We start from the raw sequence: 12,243 nt of genomic DNA on the forward strand, positions 1-12,243 counted from the left end.
TTCCATTACTTCCCATATGAGGGAGAGATGACTTGTCCCTCATACCTTGTATCCAATCTCTCAGCAAATTTTGTTGGCTCTACCTTCAAAACCTATCCAGAATACAACTGCTTCCTACCACCTCCATAGATACCATCTTGGTTTAAGCCAAAATGATCTTTCGTGTGATTATGACAATAATGACAAGTGTTTCCATTGCTTCCATCCTCTCTTCTGTCTACACAGAAACTAACCTAATCATTAAATAGTAAAGCCAGATCATGTCACATCTGTGCTTAAAACCCCCCAGTGAGTTATTATAAATAAAATCCAAGGTTATTCACATGGAATTCAAAGCTCAACACAGTTTTGTTCTAGATATTTTGATCTCATCTCCTAACACATTCCTCCTTGTTTATTCAGCTCCAGCCACTGGAGCTGTTTCTGAAATATACCAAACACTTTATCTAACTAGCATCCTATCCCACCATCACTCTCTAGTCCCCAACCCTCTTTTATTTTTCTACCCAGCACCTATAATTACCTGACATATTTTTGTCCCGTTCCACTAGAATGCGAACTCCATGAGAGCAGAGCTGTTGTGTGTTCTGCTCACTCCTCTTCCCCAACACCTAGAACAGTGCTCCTATAAGCAACAATAATTTGTAGGGATGAAATTCAAAGGACTTTTTACTTCATTGCAAACAAACAAACAAGAAGTTGTTCTGGTTGCTGACACACAATCTTAAAATAACAAGAATACTTTTAGAATGAAGCATCAATCAGGAATTTCAACGGTAGGAAGTGATTAAAGACAGTGTTCAAATATACAGTCTTTTGAGATGTATCAGAATCAGAAGCATGTGGCAGGGATCCACGTGCCCAATTAAGTGAATAGTCTTGTTACCTGTTCACCAGCTTATAAACATCTGATCCAGAATACACTGCTCTGATGACTCTACTAGGAAGAAAGCAATGACATCACTGGAGAACCTCAAGGCATGTACTCAAGCAGGTGACATACACAGAGCCCAGGCTGTGAACGCAGCCCCACACTGACAGAAGACTATCTCATGACCAACTCCCAGGGGAATTCTCTGAGTCTGACAATCCCTTCTAACTCCTATGCTAGCTAAGGTGAGTGGGGTCTCTTTGTGATCAGTGTGATGTTACACTCTTCAAGTGCATATCTCTGATGCTTTTCCTTAAATGTTGATTCAACATTTATTTGTGAATAAAGGAAATGGGACTTACTTAAATTCAATTTCTAGGTCCAAGTCAACCTTATATTGCTCTTCCCAATGATGAGTTTCCAGGTGGTTATCAGTATCTTTTTTTTAAAAAAAAATATTTTATTTTATATATTTCTTACATTATTATAGTTGCTTGTTGATTTTGATTTTTTTCTTTGTTCTAATTAATCTTTTTCCTCTTACCTCAGTTCCCCCACACTCGTTGCACCCCACCCACGTACTGAGCCCCCGACCTGTTACCACCCCAGTACTCTCCAGCTATCCGTGTCCTAAACAGACCCTCTGCCATCATCAACCGCAGAGCCCCGTCTTCCCTTCCTCAAACTTCCCCAACTCCCGTCATCAACGCCCCAGAACACCTCTGCGAGCCCGAGCCAGGCCCCTCTGCGAGCCCTAGCCAGGCCCCTCCGGCTCCCTTCCCGTCCAGCTAGACCTCGCAGCGTCACCACTTCCGCGACGTCTCCACCGCGACCACCGAAATCCCTCCCAGAGGCCCCAGACGCCCACGCCGTCATCTCCCCTCGCCCGGCAGCCCCTCGCGACGCTTTCCGCGATCCCGCCCCCGAGCGTACGGCCCCGCCCCTTCGCACGGCGTCGGGCCAGAGCACCGGAAGCCCCGCCCCGCCGGTTGCTAGGCTCCGGCAGCCGGAAGTCCCGCCTGCCGTGTAGTCTCCGTCGCTGCCGCCGCTGCCGTCGTTGTTGTTGTGGTTGGTGAGCTGAACTCGCGGCTCCGAGAGCCGGCTGCCTCCCTTCCCCGCCGCCGCCATGAAGTGGATGTTCAAGGAGGACCACTCGCTGGGTAGGCGCTCGGCTTCGGGCCGGGCCGGGGGAGCCGGGCGCGGGGGGGCCCCCTCCCCCACTCGGGCCGCCCTGGGCCGGGCCGGGCGGGGCGGAGGCCGTTCTGGGCTCGGGTCACCGAGGCCCCGGCACCCCGGGCGGCCGCCCCGGGACCCTGCGCCGCCCTCCGCGGGCCTTGCCGGGAGCGGGGGGGACGCAGGGCCGCGGCCGGCGGGACGCCCGAGCGAGGGCCCGGGTCGTGCGCAGGTCGCGGGGGGAGGAGGGCCGGGGCCCTGCCGGGGGCTGGGGCTGCCGTCATCCCGGGGCGCTTCTCCCGCAGAACACAGATGCGTGGAATCCGCCAAGATTCGGGCCAAGTATCCTGACCGGGTTCCGGTAAGTGTTCGGACTCCCCGCCCCCTCACCTCCCTGTCACCCCAGTCTTCAAGGACCCGTGATAGGGCCCAGGCCATTCAACAGTTGACAGGTTGAGGCTCCAGACCCAGTTATAGTAGCAGACGGGCCAGACTGGGTGGGGGCCCGCCAGGGGCCGGGCGGTGGGAGGCTCCTGGAGCTGGTGCTGTTCAGGGTGCCTCAGTGCTGAATCTGATCTAGGCCAGCGAGCTGTCTGCAGCCTCTGGGCTCCCTCGCCAATTATGTAAGGAACGATGTTCTAGGACAGGGCAACAGGTCACTGCCACTTTAGGGAACAGTACTGGAGGGAGACTGTCACCGTGGTCTTGCAAGTGGCACTTTAGTTGTGGTCATTAATCTTTAACTTGGGAGCCTCCATCTCTGCCTGACTTCTAACTCACTCCCTGTCCTCACTCTTACCCTGTCTTTTCCTGACCAGAAGAAAACCAGAAACTGCTAAAAACCCCTTCTTCAGTGTTTTCCCCTTAATCTATAATAATTACAATAATTAGTATTTCTTCCTTAGTAGGGAAGATAGTTTCTGAAATCCTTATTCATTTTTAAAGAACAGCTGGTCCTGTTAATGTAGCTCTTTGCTTGTGAACAATTCCTTTAGGGAAGGAGCAGGAAGGATAAATTTGAAAACTATTTCAGAGAGAAGCAACAGGCCAAATGAAGAGCTTCATTCTTGACTGGAATTGCCAGTCGTTCCCATTTGTCCATAATTCTTGTCTCCTGTGTTCCTGTGGATCTTCATACTCCTGTAGTATGAACGCAGAGCCATTCTGAGTCCCAGAGTAACAGGCTGTAGTTGAAATCCTCACCTGAATATTCTTGGGTCTGCCCAGACAAAATGTTGAAAAGCTTTGTAATACTGGCTGGCTGTGTTTCTCTTATGCACGCTGACATTGGGAATAAGAAACCTAATGACCAACCATAGGAAAGTACCATTTCTCTATAACACGTTAATATCAATTCTTAATCTCCAGAGTTTGTGATTTATTAAACGTGGGGTACGTTTTCTCCCGTTATGCAGTTTCCCACCCACTTCCTTGCCCACACACTGTATATCAGCTCCCTGACAATGCCAGGCCAGAGCCTCACCTGAGAAATCCAGTCTTGAACTCTCTTTGCTTTGCCAGGTGATTGTGGAAAAAGTCTCAGGCAGTCAGATTGTTGACATTGACAAACGGAAGTATCTGGTTCCATCTGACATCACTGTGGCTCAGTTCATGTGGATCATCAGGAAAAGGATCCAGCTTCCTTCTGAAAAGGCAATCTTCCTGTTTGTGGATAAGACAGTCCCACAGTCCAGGTGAGAGGTGTTTACTAGTATTGGCCATCTGAAATTCTTAGAGGTTCTGACTAGAAGTCTGGGTTATATGCTCCCTCCCATCAGGAGCTCCGGGAAGTAAGAAAGTATACTTTGGGTTATGAAAATAGAATAAGGCCTGGACTTAAAAAATATATAAAAATCTAGTCTCAGATCCCCAAGAATCCTTTCAAATCCATGAGTAGAATTGAAGCCTGAAATGAGATTTTTTTCCAAATGATCCGTGAAATAAGGCTGTCATTCTCTGTGAGGAGCTTGTGGACCCTGCTGAGGCTCAGCTTCAGTTAATCATCCTCTTGCTCACTCTCCAAACTTAGCTCTGTGCCACTGGGAGAGTCTGTAGCTGCCTGATCCTCAAGTACACTAAAATGGCTGCTGTCCAATGAAGGGAGCCAAGGTCTCTTTACAGGCTTTACCTCCCTGGATGCTAGCTGATCTGAATGTCAGAGTAGTTGCCCCTCTTGTCTAGTTGTGCTGCCCGGATGCAATCTTTGGGATAACGTAGGGCCTCAATCTTGGCGGGGATACTAAAATTGCCTTCTTCTGTGTAGTTGACAGTTTAGCTTTAGTTCCCTGTGGGAAGAGGAAAATGGACTGACTCAGTCTAAATCCTTGGTCAGTCCTTTCCCGTTATTGATTGAGTACTTCTAGGCCCTGGGCCAAAACTGGCCCTGCATCCCCTGAGTATGAGCTCCTGGCTGCATCTCATCTTGGTGACCCAAACTAAATTTCATTTGTTAATTCCAAAAGTAACTGGGAGAAGCCCTGGGAACTGGCTCAATGTGGCCAAAAATATATTCCTTTTGAAAATTCCTTGACCTCTCCACAAGAGGCCTAAGCCAGATTCTAGTGTTATGCCTACAAAAGGTAGGATGCGCTGGCTGTTTTTTTAATCTAATTTCCTCTTTCCCAGTGTCCACCATTTCCATTTGTGATGGTTGGCAGAGAAGCGAGATAGGGGAGAAAAGACAGGTTGTTCCCTAAAGCCAATGTCCTACCTGAGCAGACAGGCTCTGCCTGCCCACCTGCCATCATTGATGTGCTACACCAATTCTTTAAGCATTGGTTTTGCCAGAGGTGAGTTTGTCACCCTGTTGGGCTCTTCCAGGCTGCCTTTCAGTCCTCTGGGCAGTGTGTCGGCTGTTGGCACTCTTCACCAGGGGAGAAAGCCCAGGGCAAAATCCCCTTCCCTTAAGACATTGGGAGAAGTAAATCATTCACACCCCTGCCTCTTCTGTGGAGTTGAGCTGTTGTGTGGCCTCCTTCCTGGAAGTCCATTCTTTTTTTTTTTTTTTAAAACTATTTATTTATGCATATAAGAATGGGGGTACAGGCCAGAGATGTCGGGCGGGGGTGAGAGGATTCACCAGAGACAGTGGGAAACAGAACAGGCAGAGTGACTGAAAGACACTGCTGAGGGGAACACTGGGCGAGACAGGAGAGGTCTGTTGTGCCACAGATATCAAACTCATTACAATGCTGTGCTTAACCCCTTGCGCCACCAGGGAGACCCCTGGAAGTCGCTTATTAATGGGGGGAAGTAGATGACTAAGATGATTAGGACCTATGGCATTGAGTTTATTCTAATCATTGATGCTTGAAGGAAATGAGGAAGACTTCTGGAGACATCAGGTTAATTCTGAAGCAGTCCTTCTGCCCACCTGTGACTATGTAGGTGCTTCTTTTCACCAGGTCTCTCCCTCTGTAGGGCAGCAGCCTTCCTGCCTGCCCATAAGCTGTACCATGCCAGGGCTTCTCTTCACTGACCCCCCTCAGCAGAGGCAGCTCTCCTCAAGGTCACCCACCTACAACCATGCAGGCCTCTCTCAGCAAACCTGTCCCTTTTGGGGCAGCTCTTTCTGCCTGCTTGTGTCTACCCAAGTGTCTTTTACTCTTCTGTCCCTTTTCTAATAAACCTGCTCTTTTAAATATAACTTTAAAAAAAAGATTATTCTCATGGCCACACATTATCTAGCAATTACAGTGGTTGCAGATTCCAACAACTTCCCCCTCCCCCCGTTATCCCTGAGATAGAAATTGAAAAGTGATTCTTAGGGCAGCAGAGGCTGCTTCAGGGTCATTTACTTTCCAAGACCTGTTTATCTTTTCATCCTGGTGAGAATGTCCCTGAAAGCAGATTACACCAGTGAGGCAAGTCAGGATTTTAAAAAGTCACTAACCAGGGCTTTTCTGCCCAGGCCCTCAGTGTTGTTGGCCTCAGTTAATGACCTCTTGCCGCACTCTCAGTGAAGTAGTTCTTTGTTAGTTTTGGGGGTTTAATCTTAAAAACACATTTGTTTATAAATAAAAGAGGCATGAGATGTCAGATTTATGCAAATACTGATCGCCCCACAGCAGCACAAACAAAATAACCACAAGGTTTCCTTCCTAAAGCTATGAGAGTCTCAGCTTCACCATCTCTAACCAAAGGCAGTCTTGCAGCCTCTTCCTCAGTCTTTTGTTTTTCTTTTTGTTTTTGTTTTTTTCTCCCTCAGTCTTTCCAGCATCCTTGGAAAGTATGGGATGCCCATTAGCACTTTAGCCAGTGCTTGTAGCCTTCACAGTGGAAGGAATGTCAGAATTGAGAAAGAATTAGCCTTTGTGTGCAGGAGCCCTGTCCCTCCCGAGACAGATCTGCAGGCTGAGACGGAACAGAAGTAATTTCAGTGTTCCCGCCTTGGAGGTGTGTTCAGGAGGGTGTCCAAAACCTGTGACATGTCACCATTATTCAGTTTTAAATATTTGATTATTCTAGAAATAGAGACAAAGGCAAGTCCCTAAGAGTTTTACTTCCTAAATTCTTGCTGAGTCTGTTTTTTTTAAAAACAGGGCACATGTAGCTCAGCTGGCCTTTCCCATTTAGCACTGGGAAGCTGAATTCTCTGCCTGGATACCTGCATCAAGAAATAGCCCAAAATGGAAAGGGAAACTGGTGCAGACAGAACCTGAGAAAGAACATCAGTGTACAAGCTTCCTGTTTATGGCATCAGAGACCTGCCATGGTGCCTGCCTTTTGGTCTTTGTTCAGAAACACACAAATCTTGTTAATCCCCTATTACTATAGACGTATATGAGTATGTTATTAAATGACATGTATGCAAGAGATTATAATTTGGGTGTGTTGCACTAGGAAGCCTGTGCTGTTTCAGATGGTGTTTAGTTGCTTCTGAATCTTAAAAGAGGTACTTAAGTTAAAGAAAGCTGTGGTGTCTTAAGGCCCACTCATCCATTATTTAGAAACATGCTTAAATTAAGCACTTTTATTTCTAGGTAATACCTTATTATTTCTGGGTAATACCTCTTTAAGAACAGGGTTTTATTTCAGCTGTGCAGTAGTATTTAGAGCAGGAAAAAAAAATGATAAAAGGAACAAGCAGACATTTCTATTTTTTAGAGTCTTGGGGAGACTTTAAATTCATCTTAACTTGCATTTTGAGCCTTTCCAGGATCCACAGCACTGGCCATTGCCCTCCACCTCAACAACACCAGGCACCCCACTCAGTGCGCGCCCCCCCCCCCCCCCCCCCCGCCTGCTGGAAAAGAGATCAGTCCAGGTCCTGGGGACCTAAAGATCCCCTGAAGCACGCGATGCCCAGCAGATGGGTGGCCGGGTGTGCTCATTCAACCAGCTAATTCATGAGTCAGCGGGATGCCACAGCCTCGGTGACCTGACCTCAGTGGTTGGTCAAGGGGAGGTTCTCCATGGATTGGGCACCCACACACTTCTAGGCCAGCCTCCCCGGATTCACAGGCTGTTGAGTAGCTTAAAACTAACGTTGTGTTGAGCAGCATGGCCATCCCGGCACGTGGCTCCTTCTGAAAGCTGCTTTTATTTATTTTGGATATCCTCTTTGCTGGAGAAGTGGTTTTGTCTGGCTCTGAATGGAGGAGTGCGAGACAGGTTTTTAGGGGCAGTTTAAGTCATTTCACTCCAATTAAGTCTCCTACCGGTTTTTCCAATGTCTTTCCTCGTCAGCAGCAGCACTGGGAAGTGCCACGGCCCCGCGTTCAGCAGCCTGGTTCTCGGAGGCGTGCAGTGCTTGAGTCACAGCAGTGCTGTCACTGTTAGGACAGGAGGCCACTCCTGGTGTCTTCCGCAGACACTGACTTCGGTAGGGGCTTTGGCTTTGTCAGGCCATCCCGCAAGCCTGTGCACCTTCACGTGATGCTCTTGCTAGAGCTGCATCAGGTGTGCCAGCAGTGGCTTACCGGTGCTGAGTGGCTTGGGCCTCTGGGAATACTAAGAGGAAAGCTCATTTTCTCAGGTTTATGGGATGTGTCCTAAACTGAGCAGCCTACAGCCATACCTGCTGACTGACTTGGGTCACACTTCACATCTCTGCACTTCCTCTTGCCTCTTGTTTGAATCTGAATTAAGAAAAAATACTTGTTAGCATTTATGGTCCAGATCTTCTGACTACAGGCAAACTATTCTGGCTCTATGTGTATAGTTTGATCCCTCTAGAAAAAATGCTGTTTTCTAATCATATTGAGTTGATATGCCAGTGTTCAGTCCTATGTCCAGGGAAGCTTGAAATCAGGTGTTTGCTCACAGGCTGCTGAATGGAGCTTTTAGAGCCCAGCCAATGAGCATTGTCAGGTTTCTGTTTCCTTGCCCAAGAGTTAGCCTGAGTGTAAGGACACAGCGCTGCTGCCAGTTAAATAGTTTCCACACAAGGTTGTGTGACAGAAAAGGAGTGAACAGGACCCTAAGTCATTAGGCCCCATTTGTTGTCAAATTCCAGAATCTGAAGGAGAGTGAACTCTTAAGAGCTGCACTACTGGTCTAAGGAGTAGACCCGTAGAGGACTAGCCCCCAAGTCCTCTCACATGTTCCGGGGCATTGCTGTCAGTGTAGTGGCATGTGAGCCATACAAGTAATTTTAAATTTTCTAGTAGCAGAAAACAGGTAGAATTGATTTTAATAATACGTTATCCAATGGCTGCACCTGGGAACTTCTTAGAATCAGAGGCAGCTGCCCTCAGCCCCTATGTTAGGTTTGGTTCTGTCAGACTAAGTTCTGCTCTATTGCTTGCCAGTCAGAAGCCCGAGTGCAACAACTCTAAACCTGGCTGCTGAGTTAGAAATACGTGAGGAGGTCTGTAGACACCAGTGGTGCAGCCGAGACTCTGTACACCACCTGCGATGCATAACGACCACAGGAACCACTGCTCAGGCAGATTCTGAGACTCAGAGTGAGGATCCATAAGTAGTGGCTTTCCTGCTTTTCTGCCTTTATGTTCTATTGTCTTTTAAAAGTTGAATCAATTCGTTGAACCAGTGCCATAGAAGTTACAGAGGCTGATCATAAAAATCCGTGTCTAACACTGTTCTAAGTGCATTACCTGTCAATTCTTTTTATCCTAACAATTTTGAGGCAGCTACCATCGTAATCCATAGTTGATGATAAGAGTGAAGTCCAAAGTGGTTAAGTAATTTGTCAGAAGTCACAAAGCCAGGAGGCATTCTCACCATTAAACTGTGCCGCCTCCTAGTGAACACACAGCAAGTTGTGTTCTAATGACCCAAGGTCAGCATCCTTGTGCCTTCCGCTGAGGGGCTTCCCTAGCACACGTTCAAACATGCGTAGAGGACACCTACACCTCCATAAAGCGCCTGTTTGGATTCAGTAGGTCAAGGTGGGGCTGGACATTCTAAGAATTTCCCAAGTGCAGCCATCGCTGCCAGCTTCTTGGGTCACCAGCTCTTTGAGCTCTCTCTCCTTCAGATCCTGGAATTTGACAACAAATGGGGCCTAATGACTTAGGGTCCTGTCACTCTACTCCTTTTCTGTCACACAACCTCGTATGGAAACTGTTTAACTGGCAGCAGCACTATGTCCTTAGACTCAGGCTAACTCTTGGGCAAGGAAACAGAAACCCTACAATACTCATTGCTGGGCGCTAAAAGCTCCATTCAGCAGCCTGTGGCAGTAGCTGTTAATTTCCCTGTAAGATGAGGATGAAGAGTCCATTCTAGTCTTCTTTGCTGATGCCCCCAGGCCTAATTTATCTTAACCTTTTCATGGCTTCATTTAACCTTGTAACCTTAGCCTGATCCTGAAGAGCCCCTGAAAAGCGAGGTTTCCTAGGGTATTTCCCAGCCACCAAGACAAAAGTCTTCATATAGATTCAGCCCTTCCTCCTTGCTGCCTCCTCACTGCACTTCCTGGTTCCGTCTTACTACTTTGTCATCACACGCCTCTTAATGAGCATCTCTTCCCAAAAAGATGACTCTCCTTCTGGCACTGGGGCTGTTTCTCATGCTGGCTGCACACGGCATCATCTTGAACATTTTTAAACATACTAAGGCCTGGTCTTACCTCCAAAGACTCTAATTGGTCTGAGGTAGTAGGACTTGGGCATGGAGATGTTTCTAAAGTTCTCCATCATTTCTGATGTGCAGCCAGGGTTGGGACTCATCTCTTGGGGGGGTTTAATGAGTAGGCCAGTAGAGGACTGGCCCCGAAGTCCTCTCACATGTTCTGGGGCATTGCTGTCAGTGTAGTGGCATGTGAGCCATACCAGTAATTTTAAATTTTCTAGTAGCAGAAACCAGGTAGAACTGATTTTAATAATATGTTATCCAATATATGCAAAATGTCATTTCAACATAAAATCAGAATTAAGGTTTGTTTTTATATGATATTGGAAATATTGTGTTCGTTTTATAGCACATCCCAACCCAGATGAACCACAGTTTATGTGCAGAATGTAGCTTGCAGCTACCGTACTGGGCAGGAGAAACACAGGATTTTTCTGACATAGCAGAAACTTCTTGTGGACAGTGCAGATCCAGGGAGTCCTTAAGTTACAAATTCCCAGTTAAGAGATTGTCACAGAGAGCACTGTTTATTGTGTCAGATGCTGATGGCAGGCCGTTTGTTGTTCATTCCCATCCACCCCCACGTTGTGGCATAATAATTCTTATCTACTCACACAGCCAATCAGGCTAAGCTCAGACATGAGGTAGGAAAAAGAGGAAGGAAAAATCTCCCCTTAGCGATGTGGTCTGTATCCTGTGTATGTGGCAGTCCCACACAACCTGCCGGAGCAAAGGCACTCATTGTTCCACCAGCCTGAGGCCCTGGACCCCTCTTTACCCATCCATCCTTGTGTTACCGAGTCCTGCTTTTCAGCATGTGTTGTCACCTGTTGGGACTAGTGACCTCCAATATCCGAGATAGCTCTCAGCCCATCACTGCTGGCTCTGGCTGACCCCAGCCCTAACAGTCACTGCTGTTGAGCACACGCCTGTGTCTCCTGCTCCCCTCTGAAGAAGAATACAGCCACGTGGCCAGGGTGCGCCTGGGCGTTGAGGTGCTGCTAGTCTTACTCTCGCAGTAAGGAGCTGACACAAACAGCTCAGGTCCATGGCAGACAGCTCCATGAGGTCTCCCCCACGGCCATATGTTTCCCAGCTCAGGAAAGCCAGCTTCCTGCCCACATACTAGTTTGAGCAGTAGCTATTTTGGGAGGGTTCTTAGGAAGTTTGGGCAGGACTCCTTTGCATCCCGGATTCAGTCTGCTTTTGCATTACGTGTGAGGAAAATACCTTCTTTCTGATGATGTGGACGCACTCCTGGGTCACAGGGGCTTCCACAAGGGTGAACTCGCTTGTACTTAACCTACTGAGAGGTGCAAATTCTAATTCTTCAGATAAGAGGAGCCTCATTTACGCTTCCTTAGTACTAAGTACTCCACCCACACCGGGATGGATTTCTCAGGCTCTTTGTTTTGTTTCGTTTTTGATCTGGTGCCCAGGCATTCAGAAAGCAGCCAAGCCCTGACCGGCCCACTCGAGGAGCGGGAGCTGGGCTGAAGAAGTGCTTCCTTTGGAGGTGACCAGACCTTGTCTTGGGGCACGGGGATGGAGACTTGGTTCTAGTCTCGTCTGCTGATTCCCAGGGACTAATTTATCTTAATATTTTCATGACTCCGTCTCCCTTATTTAAAGCAGGATGGTGGGCACACAGCCGTTCCTGGGAGCTGTATCATTTCCACCCCCTGCCACCAAACCTGTGGTAGAGTCACAGTCCTTATTCTCAAGTCACCTTTCTCCCGACACCTGGGTTCAGTCACTGAACCCCAACTCATTGTTGTTTTTTGTTTTTCTCTTTCAAGCCTAACCATGGGACAGCTTTATGAGAAGGAAAAAGATGAAGATGGATTCTTGTATGTGGCCTACAGTGGAGAGAACACTTTTGGCTTCTGAGGGCCAGTGCTGGGCTAGGTGCACCGTTCCTGCTTGTGTATCTTGTAAATAGCCGGCCGTTTTCAGTTATTATACCAGAACCTCTTCACATAGACCTTTTAGTGCATTTGTAACTGGATTTATTTCTTAATATATTGGAAGGTTTTGTTTCCTTAGACTAGTAAATTATCATACAGAGTTTTATTTTGAGTTTTTCTTTTTGTGCACTGTCCTCATGGCTACACTCTCCAGGGAACTTGTTCCTCTGGGAATCATATTTAATGAAGATATTT

At 47.5% G+C, this 12,243-nt stretch overlaps 1 protein-coding gene across 1 annotated transcript; it reads left to right on the forward strand.

The window, feature by feature from the left end:
- Nucleotides 1-1,997: 1,997 nt before the first annotated feature.
- GABARAPL2 (GABA type A receptor associated protein like 2) lies at nt 1,998-11,971 on the forward strand (the record flags this gene model as incomplete). The annotated part of the gene is made up of 4 exons (XM_084257653.1): nt 1,998-2,031; nt 2,350-2,405; nt 3,566-3,738; nt 11,881-11,971. The coding sequence occupies 4 exons, from the start codon at nt 1,998-2,000 to the stop codon at nt 11,969-11,971; spliced, it is 354 nt and encodes a 117-aa protein (XP_084113779.1).
- Nucleotides 11,972-12,243: the final 272 nt, after the last annotated feature.

The sequence above is a fragment of the Talpa europaea genome (genome assembly GCF_964194135.1).
Source record: "Talpa europaea genome assembly, chromosome: 16".
Taxonomy (NCBI): Eukaryota; Metazoa; Chordata; class Mammalia; order Eulipotyphla; family Talpidae; genus Talpa; species Talpa europaea.